This window comes from Desmodus rotundus, chromosome 11, assembly GCF_022682495.2.
Source record: "Desmodus rotundus isolate HL8 chromosome 11, HLdesRot8A.1, whole genome shotgun sequence".
Classification (NCBI taxonomy): domain Eukaryota; kingdom Metazoa; phylum Chordata; class Mammalia; order Chiroptera; family Phyllostomidae; genus Desmodus; species Desmodus rotundus.
This window is the reverse complement of record NC_071397.1, coordinates 7,038,371-7,055,602: the sequence shown is the minus strand read 5'-3', so window position 1 is coordinate 7,055,602 and position 17,232 is coordinate 7,038,371. Positions and strand designations below refer to the sequence as shown.

Genomic DNA, 17,232 nt, shown 5'->3' with positions numbered 1-17,232 from the left:
CAAGGACCTACATCCAAGATTACTGTATCCAGCAAAGCTATCATTTAGAATGGAAGGGAAGATAAAGTGCTTCTCAGATAAGGTCAAGTTAAAGAAGTTCATCATCACCAAGCCCTTATTATATGAAATGTTAAAGGGACTTACCTAAGAAAAAGAAGATCAAAAATAGGAACAGTAAAAATGACAGCAAACTCACAGTTATTAACGACCACACCTAAAACAAAAACAAGAGCAAACTAGGCAAACAACTAGAACAGGAACAGAACCATAGAGATGTAGATCACATGGAGGGGTGTCAATAGGAGAGTGGGAGAGGGAGAGGGGGGGAAAGGTACAGAGAATAAGTAGCATAGATGGTAGGTGGAAAATAGACAGGGGGAGGGTAAGAATAGTGTAGGAAATGTAGAAGCCAAAGAACTTACAAGTATGACCCATGGACATGAACTATAGGGGGGGAATGTGGGAGGGAGGGGGTGGGCAGGATGGAGTGGAGTAGGGGGAGAAATGGGACAACTGTAATAGCATAATCAATAAATATATTTTAAAAATTAAAAAAAAAAAGAGGTAATATAGTAAAATAATTCATGGAAAGGATCTCCGCTAAGTATTCTGGGTTTTGTTGTCATTGTTGTTGTTTCTCCATGGACAGGGTTGGCTTCATGGGAAATGTCTTATCAGAAATATAAATTTTTATCTGCTGATATTTTTCAAACTATCTCTTTTGTAGACTCCCATGAACCAAGCGTCAACTCGTTCCCATTGCATTTTCACTATTCATTTATCAAGCAAAGAACCGGGATCTGCGACTGTCCGACAGGCCAAACTTCACTTGGTGGACCTGGCTGGTTCCGAGCGAGTTGCAAAAACTGGGGTAGGGGGCCAGCTTCTCACAGAGGCCAAGTATATCAACTTGTCACTGCATTACTTAGAACAGGTAAAATGGGCACAGTGGGATGTAACGATACCTACCGTGTGTTGACCTTGTATTTTGTATCTTGCATTCTCTTAGCATTTTTGTTCTGTTTTGCTTCTTTTCTTCTTTCATTGTGGTAAAATAACATAAACTTTACCATTTTAATAATTTTAAATGTACAATTCAGTGGCATTAAGTACATTGACAATGCTGTGTAATCATCACCATTTATTTCCAGAACTTTTTTCTTTTTAATCATTTTTTATTAATGTTTGAATACAGTTGTCTCCATTTTCCCATCACCACTTCCCCTCCCACCCTCAATCCTACCCCCTTTGGCTATTTCCAGAACTTTTTCATCATCCCAAATGGAAACTCCGTCTCCGTGAAACAGTGCCTCCCGATTTCTTTGCCCTCCTGTCCCCTGGTAACTTTTATTCTACTTTCTGCCTCTGTGAATTAGTCATTTCTAGATATTCATGTGAGGGAAATCATGTATGTAATAGTTGTCATTTTGTTTTTGATTTATTTCACTTAGCATCAAGGTTTATCCGTCTTGTAGTGTGCATCTGAATTTTATTCTATGTTACAGCTGAACACCATTCCACTGTGCGTCCATACCACATTTTGTTTATGCATTCATCTATCAGTAGACACTTGGGGTGTTTCCACCTTTTGATTAATGCTGCTATGCACATTGGTGTAGCTGCTAGCATTTTGTATGTGCCATTTTATTTAAACCTCACAACAGTCCTACACTGTAGGTGTGGGTTATTATCCCCATCTGATAGATTTGAAAACTCAGGTCTTCCCAAAGCCTCCCAAGTTACACGGTTAGTGGTGAGATGGGCACTTGGACCTAGAATTGCTTGGCTCCAAAGCCTGTGCTTTATTTCACTATGCTTCATCGTTGTAGTAAAATTAGTAGTGGGTGTGAATGTAGGTTTAAATGGCCTCCCACGGCCTATTTCTTCATGCTCTTAGGTTAGCTGCGGGAACAAAATTTAGAGATGAGCATTATCTTGTCCTTTTCTGGTGACTTCACCTAGGTGGTAATTTTGACTCTGCAAGGGTTCCCTTTGCCTTAACTCCCCTCCAGGCTCCTGCCCGAGCTTGCTCCAGTCCACCCCAGTGTGTGCCGTCTTTTTAATTCATGAATTTGACGTTGAGGGCAGAGAAAGCTTGTCTGAATTTAGCCAAATAGATCTTCCTGAAGAAAGTTCTCATTTCTAAAATGAGTGAACTGAGTGAAATGGTCTCTCAAATTCCTTTCAGCTCAAGTCTCAAGTGCTGAGACTTGAATATTAAAGATAGAAATACTTCCAAATTCTAAAAAGAAGAGAACCAGGATCAAAAACTGGAGTGGAGAAATACGGAGGATGTTGGCAAGGCAGAGGACCTGTTAATGAATGTTGGAGGCTAAACGATTTGAGAAAAATAAAAACACCTTTTTTTTTTTAACTGCCTAATAACCTTTTTGAGACTGATGTTGTTTTGGTGTTAAATCCTTTGTAATGGTCAAGTTGGCTGGAAAAGCAGATGAGAGAAAAGATAAGGGAGCTTTGTCTGAACAAGGTGTACATAGTCAGACTGTGACCCAATGAATCCCAGTAATGCAGTGCCCAGAGATGAAGGTCTGCATGGCATTCAAATCATTTTAGTGACTCTTACAAGAGTCAGAATTCCTGAGCTCTTTCTTCCTCAAGTAATTCACACTACTTATACTTAACAGAGCTTTTTACTCAATAGGACATTTACAAAACAGTGATGTGAAAACATAATGGACTGGCTGTATTCAAAGTGCTTTATTTCAAAGAAATGTACCTACTTGTTTCAGATGGTAGCACTGTCTATTTTAATTCCTATTGTGTCCATCTGTTCATACAAAATAACATTCATCAGTTGAATCAGAATTTCCATCCATTATAATCACTCAAGAGAAATGTGCTGCCCCTAACCCTTTCTTTTCCTTTATTTTACATGATCTTTGCAAGCTGCTACTTGTCATTAAAACTCTTTCTCTCCCCACATATCTTCTCTACAAAATCCTCATAACATCAGCCTTGTGGGGGAAGTGGCATTTGATTTTCTATATCACTAACTCATTCATTTAACAAATACGTGTAAGGAGCAATAACATGCTGCTCTCCGTGCTTGCCCTAGAGCACAGCGGTGAGCCAAACAGATGCAGTCCTCGCCCCACACATCTCCTGGTCCAGTGGAGGGACACTGAATAGGTAAAGTGAAGTACGCACCTGTAATCCAGGGAGAGCTGTGCAGAGGAAGCACAAGGAGTAAGGGGGTCTTGGGGGACTTAGACTGAGGAGGGGTGGGCACGGAGGTCTTCACAGGGCTGACAGTAGGCAGACACCTGGAGAATGAGTAGGAGTGAGCCAGGCAAGGACGGGGTTACAGCATGTCAGGCAGTAGGAACTGGGAGCCTGCCAGCCCTTAGCTCCAATCCAGGGGGATGGATTCACCCAGGGTCCACTGATATTTATATATCATTGACCTTTGGGTCTCCGACTCTAATTTATCTATTTCATATTCACCCGCTGCATCACTCCAGTTGTTGACTGTTTACATTGACATACAAGAGTTTTCACAGAGGGCATAGCACAAGATAACGGAGGGAGGAGGGGAGATTAGCAGGAGAGGAAAGAAGAGCATAAATATAGAAAACTGTGGTATGTGGACATGGACATGTGGGGCTGAGTAAACCAAAGAGCAGCTGCCAAGGGGAAAGTAGGTGGATAGTAGAGAAATTTTATTTATTTCACACCAAAAGAGATAAGAGAGAGACAACCAAAGAGTCCATAGGAATGAGAATAATAAAAGAGTAGGCAGATACTGTTAATGAAATAACAATTTGAAGACTTTCACAATCAAATTTTCTTTGTATGCCTAATGAGACTGGAAGTGTAACACAAATTAATTTAATTATCTTCATTCAAAAAAAAAAAAAAAAAAGAGCCTTAGGCTTTTGAGGGAGTTCTGGCCAAGATGGAGGCACAGGTAGAAACCCTTCGCTTCCTCGCACAACCAAAAGGAGGATGACAACCAATCTAAAATCAATAAAGAACCAGAAGGGCCAGAAAATCGAACAGCATGGAACTCCGACAACCAAGGAATTAAAGAAACAGTCGACCAGGACAACCACACCAGTAGAGTGATGGATGCAGAGAAACCGCAGCGAGGAAGCAGACTACGTGGGCAGGGCTGACCGAACAGGAAACTGAGACTCAGAGCTGACTGAGGACTATGGTGGGGTTGCCACGGTGGGAGAAACTCCCAGTCTCACACCGGGGTTCATTGAAAGTGGGTGAGAGCTGAGCAGGCAAGCTGCACTGTTCCCTCTCCGGCCCCTCCCCAACAGGCAGCAACATAGCGCAGCAAAGAGGGTTGCCCTGCCTTGGTGAATACCTAAGCCTCCCCCACTTACAACTTAACAGGTACACCGAGACCAAAAAATAGGGTCCAAATGAAAGAACAGAGCAAAACTTCAGAAAGAGAGCTAAGCGTTGAGGAGATTGCCAACCTATCTGATGGAGAATTTAAAGCCCTGGTAATCAAAATGCACACAGAACTGATTGAGCTTGGTCGAAAAACGAAAGAAGAAATGAAAGATACCCAAAATGAAATAAAGCAAAATATTCAGGGAACCAACAGTGACAAGACGGACACCAGGACTCACATCAATGATTTGGAACCAAAGGAAGAAATAAACAACCAACCAGAACAGAATGAAGAAACAACAATTCAAAAAAGTGAAGAGAGACTTAGGAGCCTCTGGGACAACTTGAAATGTCCCAATATCCAAATCACAGGGTGCCAGAAGAAGAAGAATAGCAAGAAATTGAAAACTTATTTAAACAAATAATGAAGGAGAACTTCCCCAATCTGGCAAAGAAAATAGACTTCCAGGAAGTCCAGGAAGCTCAGAGAGTCCCAAAGAAGTTGGACCCAAGGAGGAACACACCAAGGCACATCATAATTACATTACCCAAGGTTAGACATAAGGAGAGAATCTTAAAAGCAGCAAGAGAAAAGGTGACAGTTACCTACAAAGGAGTTCCCATAAGACTATCAGCTGATTTCCCAAAGAAACCTTGCAGGCAAGAAGGGGCTGGAAAGAAGTATTCACAGTCATGAAAGTCAAGGACCTACATCCAAGATTACTCTACCCAGCAAAGCTGTCATTTAGAATGGATGGGCAGATAAAGTGCTTCTCAGAATAGGTCAGGTTACAGGAGTTCATCATCACCAAACCTTTATTATATGAAATGTTAAAGAGACTTATCTAAGAAAAAGAAGATCAAAACTATGAAGAGTAAAATGACAACAGATGAAGCTAAAAAAAGAGAAAAACAACGAAAACAAAAACTAAGCAAGCAACTAGAACAGGAACAGAATCACAGAAATGGAGATCACATGGAGGGTTTTCAGTGGGGATGGGGAAGGGAGGAATAGGGGGAAAAAGGTACAGGGAAGAAGCATAATTGGTAGTTATAAAATAGACAGGGAGAGGTCAAAAACAGTATAGGAAACAGAGAACTCAAAGAACTTATATACACAACCCATGGACATGAACTACGGTGGGAGCAATGCTAGACAGTTGGGGGATGCAGGGCAGAGGGGGGACAAAAGGGGGAAAACTGGGAAAACTATAATAGCATAATCAATAAAATATACTTTAAAAAATTATCTTCATTCATTTGACAAATTGTGATTGAGCAGCCACTGGGTGCTACGAGCTGTGAGGCAATGGGGATAAATGTGTAACTGAGAAATAGTCTGTGCTGTCATTATCTCGTGAAAGAACGAATCATAAAAGCAAATTCTCACTACATAGTAAGATAAATGCCATAATAGAAGTTCATGTGTCAGTAATTAATTACGTTCTCTCTGTCTCAGCTTCACCATGTGAGATGGAGGCGGATCAGGCAATGGACATTTTGGCAGCCTTTGTTATATTAAGTAGCTCACGCTGGTTATAGAAATTCTATGCAGAATTGTAACTGCCCTTCTGGCCATCGTTGCGAGACCTTCCACCTGCTTGCAGGGCACAGGCTTTCTGAGATGAATGCACCTTACTGTGCTCTTAAGTAAATAACATTCTGTTTGCCAGGGTATTGTTGGTTTTGGAGTTCTCTTTGTGTGCACAGTACTTCTTTTTCCAAAAAGTCTCACAAACATCTTAAGCCACAATAACAGGGTACACCTCAGTCCGGAAATCAAGTCCATGCAGGGAAAAGGGGCCATGCGTCCTTATTCTAACCATGAGCTTCCCGAGAGCTCCTGGTGTGACCACGGTCTCCAGCGGCCCAAACATGCAGCGAGAAACCGCTGTGAACAGGGCGTGTTTTCTGTCTGCCTCTACAGAAATCCGAGTCGGGGTCACTTCAGCCAGCCATCCAGCATGAGCGGGTCTTCCAGGGTTTCAGTTTCCACTTGGTTTCCACTGAATGTTTTGTGCTCAAAATTAAAAATGATGGTGCTAATACTCGCTGCGACTGCTCCAAATCTTCTCAGTTTTCAGAGAATAATTGTCCATGCACTTCTGATCTCTTAAAAGGAAATCTCTTTAGTTCATTCAGCAGTAAGCCAAATTACTGACTTGGGGCATGGTTTCTCGGTACTTGGAGATGTTACTAAGTATAATGTGCAGTTTCACTTCTTGTCACATAAACAATGCCTTCAGGAACACGTTGTTGTATTGACACATGAAATCCGAAATGGAGGTAAACTTTTTTTTTTTAAATCCAGATTGTGTGACCATCTCCTTACCCTGTTCCATTCAGACCATTGGTTCTGGCCCCATTTAGAGAGCCCCTAGCCGCCCCTCCCTCTGCCTCCTCCCAGACCCTGGCCATTTCTGGGTGCTTCTGAGGATCTGTGTACGGGCTGACTGTGGCACTCCTAAGCTCTTCAGCATTGGGGAGGTACCTGCTCCGGGCTCTCTTCAGAAGAAGTGGCCTAGGCTTGGGTGTCTATGGCTAAACCAATTCTCCGAAGGGATCACGAAGTCCATAGCCTTCAGAACCTACTGCAGCTCAGTGCTTCTGTCTTACCGAGAACTCTGCGAGAAATGCTCCTGTTGACCTCTAAACCATTTCTGTGAGGTAGGCAGGCTTTCTCAGCCCACTTTTACAGGTGGGGATTTTACAGGTGAGGAAACGGAGGCAGGTACATGTAAGAGACTCATGTAAGTTCACACAAGTGGAGAAGCTGGATTCTGACTCTGAATCCTGAGTTCTTTCTCTTGTTCTGAACTGGCTTCATTTCCTCCGTTTTTCTAATTCATAATCCCACTGCAAATTTTAATTCTTTCCTTTCACAATTTTAGAACCCTTTCTGGGCAGGACACTGGGGTTTCCTCCATACCACTCATTCCAGGGGGTAGTGGCCAGGCGCCCATCCCAGCCCCAGGACCCACCCTGATGAGGCTAAGCCTGTCTTTCTCCTGGTTGGCTCATGGATGGGCCCATGACTCAAAGTGGTCTGTAGAGAAGCTCGGATTCTTGTTTAATGATTAGAAAAGAAAGGCCCTTTCCCACCTCAGCCCACCTCAGGAAGTCTGTAGCACGAGGGCATTTGGCAGCAACCCTACGGGCGTGAGGAGAGGCGGGCTTCTACCACATGAGCAGAGATATGGGCATAAATCAACTCCTTGGTGGTAGCACTGAGCCAAGCAATTTTCCTTGTGATTAAAGCAAACGGGTTATATTTTCTGTTACTGCAGCCAAAGACCAGTTAACTAACACACCATGTCGTGCCAACAGGAAAGAAGTTCAGTAAGCGTATTCTCCTTTATATTATCTAAGTTGCCAATAAAGCTGTTGAATAGAAGAGATATTGTTGATCGTATTTCCTAGAGCAGGAAAAATAGTGACAGTTGTTTCATGAAACAACTTCAAAGTACTTTGAACGCTGTTAGAGATTTAACTGATGACTCACAAACAGTAACGCCAACCTCTCTGCACACGTCAGACCTGCCTTGACTCTTCCCCGTACTTCATTGCCCGCTTGGCTCTGCGGGTCTGGACCTTCTCAGCACCCCATGCGGCAACCGTGCCATCAGACTCGGGTCTGTCACATTCCCCGCTTCCTTCCCAATCACACTGAATCAGTGCTCTCAAATCCCATTCCATGCCGATGACCCTCATCCTGCCTTCCCAGGTGAAGCTCATCAATCTACTCATCTATCTATTCAGATTCATTTCACAAAATCTGTTGAGCACATGTTGTGTTAGTCAGATTTCTTAGTTGCAAACTGGGAAATCCACTCTAACTAATTTAAGCAGCATAGAGTTTATTAAATATAAAGAACCTCAAAAAAAAGTTAGGAAACTGGGCTTGGGTACTGCCCACCCGGGAGCAGGGCAAGCAGGAGACACGTCTGGCTGCAGCACAGAAGTGCTCTGCGGAGACTGCAGTTGTCCCCACTTGGCACTCGGACATTAAATCCTAGATTCCAGAAACTTCCCTGCAGCTGCCTCAGGAAAACCAGATGCCTTTGTTACCACACCGTCTACAAATCTGATCTCCTCATGGCAATCGCCTCTCTTCACTCACCTCCAAATCCCACACAGGGCTGTCTGCTTGACGGAGCCATGTGTCATGCGAAACCTGAGTTACAAGAGAGACTAGGAAATGTAGTTTTATAGGAAGTAAAACTGGAATGGGGGTTGTAATGAGAGCTGAGCGAGACGACTTCATTTCTGCCTCGTGTACTAGGTGCCGGGCGCTCTTCTAGGCAGTGGGGATAGAGCAACGAATAAGAAGAGTGAAGTCCCTGGCCGTGTGGAGAAAAAGTCTAGTGGGGAGGCAGATACTAACACATTAATAAATAAAATTTCAGATAGTGATAAGAACTGGAAGAAAACCAAATAGAGCAACAGCTTGGAGGTAAGGGGTGTTGCTTTTCATAGGGGGCTCAGGGGGAGCACTTGTGAAGAGACAGAGTTGGAGCAAAGGTTCACAGGATGAGGAGCAGGAGGCCTTACGAAAATCACTCCAGGTAAAAGGAACAATGAGTTTCAAGGCCGTGGTGCGGGGTGAGCTTGGCACAGCTAGAGTGAGCAATTGTGAGCAATGAAAGTGTGACAGGAGACGAGGTCAGGGAGGTGGACAGGGACCAGATGACACAGGAGTTGGATCATGATATTGAGGGTATTGAGGAGGTTGTAAGCAAGGTAGTGATTTGATGTAACTTCCATTCTATAAAGATGTCTCTGGCTGCTGTGTGGAGAGTAGACCATGGGAGGGCAAAAGAGGGAGCCAGGGGATGGATTCAAAGACTTGTGCAGCTCTCCAAGGGAGGGATGATGGAGGTTTGAACGGGAGTGATGGCAGAAAGGTGGGAGAAAGTGGTCCAGTTCTGGGTATGTTTTGTAGTTAACCTAATAGAAAATTGCTCTGGACTGGAAGTTGGAGGTGAGGGGAAATAAGGAATGGTGCCTAAAAGTTTGAACTGAGCCAGTAGATGGGTAAAGTCTGGGAAAGAATAAGGCTTAGTGGTAGAGGGGAGAGAAAGTCCAGAATAGATATCCAAGCTGTAGAGTTGCCACAGGGATAAACTCAGGGAAGAGGTTGAGGCTGATGGCCTAAACTGGGGAGGTATCAGGATATAATTATATCTAAAGCCAGGGGATTGGATGAGCTTGCATATGGAGAGAGAGCAGAGAAGAAAGAGAAGAGGCTGGAGCCCTGCACACTCCAGTATTGACAATTTGGGAAGAAGAAAAGGAAGCATCCATTAAATAGTTTTTTATTCTTTTTATTCTGTTTTTAAAATATATTTTATTGATTATGCTATTACAGTTGTCCCATTTTTTTCTCCCCTTCATTCTCCTCTGCCCTTCACCCTTCTCCCACCAACATTTCCCCCACCTTATTTCATGTCCATGGGTCATACATACAAGTTCTTTGCCTTCTCCATTTCCTATACTATTCTTAACACCCCCCCCCATCTGTTTTGTGCCTACCGTTTATGCTTTTTATTCCCTGTACCTTTTCCCCCATTCTCTCCTGTCTCCCTCCCCACTGATAACCCTCCATGTGATCTCCATTTCTGTGATTCTGTTCCTGTTCTAGTTGTTTGCATAGTTTGTTTTTGTTTTTGCTTTTTAGGTTCAGTTGATGGTTGTGAGTTTGTTGTCATTTTACTGTTCATATTTTTGATCATCTTCTTTTTCTTAGATAAGTCCCTTTAACATTTCATATAATAAGGGCTTGGTGATGATGAACTCCTTTAACTTGACCCTATCTGGGAGGCACTTTATCTGCCCTCCCATTCTAAGTGATAGCTTAACTAGTTTTTCAAGAAGATGAAAACCACGACAGTGTGGTGTCCTGATTACTAAGTGGATACCGTTTCTAAAGGAGGCAGTGAGAACCTGCGGTAAATGCCTTCTCAGTGCAGAAGTCTAGTAAGATGGCAGTCACTGCTTTTGGTTCGGTGGGGGGTTGCTGATGACCTTGCAGAGCGCCGCCTGAGTTTGGTGCTACTGTGGGCCTGCAAGATGGGAATGATCCAGGGGATGGAGAAAAACTGATTCGAGGAGAGAGAGGTTCACTGTAGGAGCAGAACAGGTGAGAGAAGAAGAGGATGGAGGGCTGGCCTCAGACAGGAGCAGGGTAGTAACTGGAGGGAGGGTAGAATGTGGATTTAGTGGCAGGGCTTGAGCTAGTTCTGCTCAGGCTGCTTATGTCTAGTAAGAAGGGTGTGTGGCCATCAGCTCAGGCTGAAGGCAGGGAGAGAAGGCTGGGTAGAGGTTTGAAGCACAAAGATATGGTGTGATTGCCTCATTTATGAGAGTGGAAACATGATTCTTGAGAGAAATGCCACAGGATTTCTGGTTTGTAGTGAAATCTGTGGTCATGAATTTCAAGCAAGACCAGTGGTGTAAATTGCATACTACTCAAGAGAGCCCTCAAACACAATGCTCCCATCTGGTTTTGGAAACAAAAGGAGTGGAAGTTCTGATAATGAGAATTGCACACCTGGAAGGAGGGAAAAGTAGAACAGTGGCAGGTGTTGGCAGTATTTTCAAGAGCCAGGGTGTCGTGGTGCCCCTGAAGTCACATCCGTGGATGACTTATTCCTGATGCTTTGCAATGGGCATCCTAGCCCTGGATTCTTCCCGGGAAAACCATGAATCTCTGGTGGGTCTTTCTGGGGACAATGCATACCAGCCTTTCATTCATCTACCATCCATTCATCTAGTGCCTTCGTAAGTACCTAAGACACTCAGGAGTCAGATGAGCGAGGCTTAGTGAAAGCAACACGAATTACCCCTAGTACTTAAATGATAGCAAACGTGTACCCTGCACTTATTACGGGCTAGGTACTACTCAAAGTAATTTGTACACTTTAACTCTTTTAATCTTCCCCACTACCTTTGGTTTGAGGTAGGCACTGTTTTTTCCCTGTACTCCAGATGAGGAGACGGAGGCAGAGATACTGAATGAAATGACCCTGGTGAGCCTAGAACAGTCTGGCACCGGAATCTGGGGTCTCCACCACTAACCCCTACTGCCTCTTTTTGTTTTTTTGGCTTATGAATGTATAAGTTTTATTTTTTAAATTACTCAGAAACATGTATACACTCCGGTAAGATATTAGGACCATATTGGATTTTACATTTTGATCACCAATTAGAGAATTCTCCTTCACAAATAGATGGATTTTATAAAACTGAGGTTTTTATGATTCTAGAAGCAAGTGTAATGGTCAGTATCTGACCATTTCAAATATCAAGGGCTTTATGCACAGATCTGCTGGAAATGTAGTAATTAAAAGTAAATCACCAATGAAGAGAGGCAGCTTCTAATAAATCAATATGTAGTTTTTGTTGTTAAACTGATATTTAATTTTGATTTACTTACAGATTTAAGTTATTTGGTTGGAGGTGAATTTTATTAGTTTGAAATTATCCTTTCTAAGTCTTAAAAAATACCATTTTGTTCAGCTTAAAATTTTTACTTTTCTGGTTAAGGCCAGATATAAAAGGTATCAAAATAATGCTGATCCTCCTCTTTTACTTTGAAGATGAGACTGAGTTTGGTAGGATTTTTCAAATCTGGCATGATTTCCTCTCGAGTCTTTATATGAATTTTCCAATGGCTAAAAACATACTAATGTATCCCATTTTGTACAAGTCACATCATCCATCCAGAAATTACAGGGATCACCTTGGTACGTAGTTCCTACATTTACTGCATTCCACCTTCACCGTCACTGCACCGACTATTGTTAAGATATTTGTTCTGAGCTGAGTTCTGCGCGTCGCCCTGCATTTGCTTATTCTTCCCTTAAGTATTTTTACTGCGGTCGCCCCTCAGTTGTTGGACGAACATTTTCTGCTAAGCTGGTAACATTGTTTTTCTGCCTTGCCTCAGGTTATCATCGCCCTGTCAGAAAAACACCGTTCGCACATTCCCTACAGGAACTCCATGATGACCAGCATCCTAAGAGACAGCCTGGGCGGGAACTGCATGACGACCATGATCGCCACACTCTCTCTAGAGAGAAGGAATATTGACGTATGTTGGCTCTTCTTTCTGGAGCTCTCCGTCTGAGTTTCAACGTTAGTCTGTGCAGTAGAATTGAGGGTCCTTGGCGCGGAGTGGGGGGGGGGTTACATCTTCTCAGCTGGGTTAGAGTATGCCTTCAGGTTAGACTGTACCCTCGAGAGCTCACACCTTTGGGTTATTTGTCAGCATTGTAACTCCCCGTTTGAGAGCTGATTTCCCATATACAGGATGGTTTGAAGAAGCCCCCTACGCAAATTTCAGAAGACCTCCTCATCCGGTTACCTTGGGCCAGACATGAGAGAGGAGACCCATCAGCTTCTGCTGTATTTTTCTCTGGCTTACTAAGATACCTTGGAGACATGTCCAAGGGGTGTCCCTCAACATGTTGCCGGGCACAATACCCAGGATGCTTTGGCAGGGACTGGCTACCGAACGGCTTTCCTGAGTTGCTTTATGATGTTTCGTGCATTTCAGTTTAATATTTGGGATCTAGATTTTCTCTGAAAGAGGACGTGGCAGGGGGCTTCTCCAAACGAGGCCAAGCCCCAAGTGCACTGTCTGGTGCCTTGAAAGCCCCTCTTTTTGGTCTGTCACAGATATTTCGTTCACAGTCTCTCATGTTTGTGGATCAGGGTAACTGCTGTGATTATGATTTGCATGTCTGGTTCTGCTTTAGCCATCAGTAGTTGGGAAACGCATACCAGTGGCCATTTAGGACCTCAGGAAATCCCGCACCTTTGGCACTGATCGTTTTATTACACCCAAGCCACATGTTAATAAAAATAATGTTCCAGAGCAAAACTCCCTGATCCGGAAGCACGTTTCCTCATTGTGTTTTATGCATGTCGCTCTTTAGTTGTGCATCTTTTTCCTGTGAACAAAAATTAAGTTTTCTCTCTCTGTGCCGTAACATCTTAAAGCATCATTTGTTTTCTTAGGAGTCTATATCTACCTGCAGATTTGCACAGCGGGTGGCGCTCATAAAGAATGAAGCTGTTCTTAATGAAGAAATTGATCCCAGATTGGTAAGTGAACTTTAACTGACTGTGTCAAAAAAAAATCTAAGTACTATGTTAAAGATTAGCTAAACTCTGACGGCACTTGCTTCCCCTGATCAGGCCATGTCCTAAGTCCTGGGAACATAGTAACTCATTTAATTCTCACAACAGCCTCATGAGTACATGCTATCTCTATCTCTGTTTCACAGATGAGAAAACTGAGGCACCGAAATATTAAATAATTTGTTCAGAGACCCAGTGCTACTAAGTAGCAGAGCCAGGGTGCAGACACAGTCTGACTCAGGGTCTGCGCGCTTACCTGCAGCCCCCATTACTCCACTAGTAAGGTGTGCGGTGAGTCCTGAGGGTGTATGTGGTGAGTTCACATACAGCTACATCTGTGTGCAGGTCATAGCCTTCCAAAGCACTTCACTTACTAGAGGCAATAATAATAGACCATCTTTTGGAAAGCTGTAGAAGAAAAGAAGTCCTAGTGTTTATTAAATAGAACCACATTTTAGATGACTGTTCTGTTATTTTTCTAGATATTTTTTAAAAATTAACAATGGTTTGATCCATGAAAAAGTGGTCAAGCTTCTAGTTTCATGAAAATGAACTGTGCTTTATCAAAGTGCTTTCTTAAGCAAAAACGTTTGCAAGTTCCATGATTCAGCCACTCATTATAAATGCAGATATTTTCTTTCTTCTCTATTTTGTTAGTCTCACATAAATGGAATGCAAAAGGGAATCAACTCATGCCAACACAAAGAAGGTTGAGATAAAATTTTCAATTTTGTAAAACTCCAAAATTAAGATTGTATTACTTTGCAAGTCACTCAGCTTTGCTTTTATTTTTTTAATTTTTCTAGAAAATAAGCTGGTGGAAGCTTAGTAGTATGCATTGTAAAAAAACGATGTGAAATCTTACCAAGTGTGCTTTGTTTACAAAGTTCTCAAGTTCCAAAGGAAAAATCTCAAATTCACTGTTACCCATATTAACTACTTCCTCTTGATTGTTTGCCCTTCTTCCCCTGAAATCATTCTATTGAAGGGTAGAGGAGAAGGAGGAAAAAGAAATAATGGAGCTATGTTTTGTCCTGCTCGCCCCGGGGAGCTTGAGCTCCCCGGATGGCATTCTCTTCGGAAGAAACCAATGGGTGAAGGCGGGATCTGTTTCCAGTGCAGGCCCTGGTCAGGTACAGCATCACACAGGCCCCCACTGGAAAAAGGAAACCAAATTCACAGGCATTGTGTTGAGTGGAATTGAACTCCTGGGATGAATTCTTCTGTTGTCCCAACCCTGTCAACTGCCCTGTGACATTGCTGTGCAGAAGGAGGACAGTAATGGGGGTATTATTAGCTGGAAGCCAGAAATTACTTTATAATTAAAGGAAAATAAATATTGGGACATTTTTCTTTAAATTTGTCTAGAGAGACTTTTCTTTGAAGAAACTTGAGGAATTTGAAGAAAGGTAAACATGATCATGTGTTTGATGCAGGTCAGTCAGATATTTACAGAAATCAAAAAACACACCAAGAAATCGGGAGTCAAAAGCTAATAGCTGATAATTGAACAAATGTTGAGGTCTTCCTGGTGCAGAACACCCTGGTAATTGACAAGTGTGGTTTCCGGGTCCCTTTCATAATTGCTTCAAAAGCTGACAGTACTGTGCGTTATTTTATGTGCAGAGAGCATTTCTGAAGCACAAGTGACAACTGAAAATTGGTCCGCAAAACCGCCCAAAATACAACTGGAGGGGGATGTCCTATGTCTGACTCTCAAAATTTAATGGCAAATATGGACCAGCCCTGTGAGGTTGGACTTGCTTCCTTTACAAGTACTAGTGTCTGAGAGACAAGGTGATAAAATAACTGTGAACACACATGAAGGACCCGTGGGCGTGGACAACGGGGTGGGGCTTGACTGTGGAAGTGGAGGGTGGACCGGGTGGAGGGAGTGGAAGGGGGAAATAACTGCAACAACTGTAACAGCATAAACAATACAACATAAAAAATAAAAGAATAAAGATGCACATAGGCAGTACGCGCAAAACAAAACCCACAGTCTGTGTGCGGGCCGGATTCTGTGACACTGGGCACGTGCCGAACTCTCCGCAGGACGGCCCCCATTCCCAAACTCCTGCAGTAATCTGCGGGGAAGCGTGCCTGGGACAACTTCGACGTCGTGAAAATTAGCTTGGTTGCAGGGTTGCTCTTCGGGAAAGCGGGAGGCAACTTGTTTGTTGGACGTGACATTGGAAGTGCCAGTAGAAGCAGAAAGCATGGCATCGAGATTAATTCAGTAGAGGGAGGGCAAAAATGAATGACTCCCATAGTTCTGTCCAAGGATTTTCAGTCTGCATAGCTTGATGATTCTAAGAATGTTTTCGGAAAGAAGCAACAACCAAAACCAATTCAATTCTGCACATTTAAATGAAATTCCGCAAGTACTGACATGTTCAAAGTATTTATATCACCTTCTTTGGAAATTCTGGCCCTGTTTATGTGGTACAGATGATATGAAACTCAGCTGCATAAAATTTAACAAGCATCTTTTGAAATATATATCTGAGGCTAGAGGAAGTGAGAGAATTCCCCAGAGCCAGAAAACAAAGCTGAGGCTGCAGTTGTCATGGAGAGGAAGGGTGAAGGGGATTTTAATAGAGGCATAGAAGTCAAAGCCCATGGAAGGTAGATGATGAACCTAAGACATCTCTCCTCTCCCCGTTAAAACCAGTGAAAAGTTGAACCTGAAAGGAAGAAATCTGTGTCCTGGCTTAAGGAGATGCTAAGGAAACGTTTCGGCCTTAGCCTAGACTCGGGGTGCAATAAAACATGGTTTCTCTGCAAATTTGAAATCCTAAAGCTCTGCCTCACATGAGTTTGATGTTCAAATTTGCATGATTTTCTTAGTCTGGTAACCCCAAGCCAAGAAGTTGGAAAATGAATACTTAAGTAAATAAAAAAAAAATAGAAATACAAAAACTAAAAAGCATAAAAAAGTGAAAATAAAAAGCCAAGGCAAAGATACAGTTGGGAGAAACAAGAAAACCTGAAGTTTATTTTTAAAAGATTAATAAAATGGACAAACCTCTGAGAAATCTAATGAAAAAATCCATAAAGAAGGCACAAATTGATATAAAAAATATTTGAAACACTGAGGGACTTAACTACAGGATCATTAAATATATTAAAATAATAATAAAGTACTTTGAATGACTTTATGGTATAAATTTGAAAACTTAAACAAAATGGACAACTTCCTAGAAAAACCTAACACTAAACTAAAGGAAGAAAAATTTAAAAATGTTAATAGATCTGCAACTAATAAATAAATTGACTCAATAATAACAAGCTACTGAAAAGAGGGAAAGGGAGAGGAAGAGGAGAGAAGGAGCAGACTCAGTGTTGTTTTTTTTTTATGTTTACCAAATATTGAAGGAAGAATAAAAATTGGATTTCACCCAGTAAATTTTATTTTAGGAACTTTGCATTATGGTTGATCATATGATCATTAATATAATATGTGGTATCATTAGAAAGTAAATGAATGTATAGTAAAAGAAAAATAACCATGGGAAAAATAAACATCACATTTAGGGAATTTTAAAGGAAAATTCATTTAGGGAAAGCTATACAGGGGCAAGGGCTTTAAAAGAGTCTATAATGCTTTATTTCTTTTTTTTTTACTCATAATTTCTTTTCTTTCTTTTTTTTATTGTTATTCAAGTACAGTTGTCTCCATTTTCACCTCACCACTCACCCATGCCCCACCCATCCCTC

General features: G+C 42.2%; 1 protein-coding gene across 5 annotated transcripts in view; it reads left to right on the top strand.

The window, feature by feature from the left end:
* KIF6 (kinesin family member 6) overlaps positions 1-17,232 on the top strand; it is a 369,273-nt gene that overhangs the window by 108,839 nt on the left and 243,202 nt on the right. For 4 of the 5 annotated variants that reach the window (XM_053914011.1, XM_053914009.1, XM_053914010.1 and 1 more), the window contains 3 exons: positions 728-934; positions 12,317-12,460; positions 13,390-13,476. In XM_053914011.1, the coding sequence (XP_053769986.1) occupies positions 728-934; positions 12,317-12,460; positions 13,390-13,476 (438 nt within the window). The remainder of the gene's footprint in view (positions 1-727; positions 935-12,316; positions 12,461-13,389; positions 13,477-17,232) is intronic. The other variant, XM_053914012.1, reaches the window with a different exon arrangement.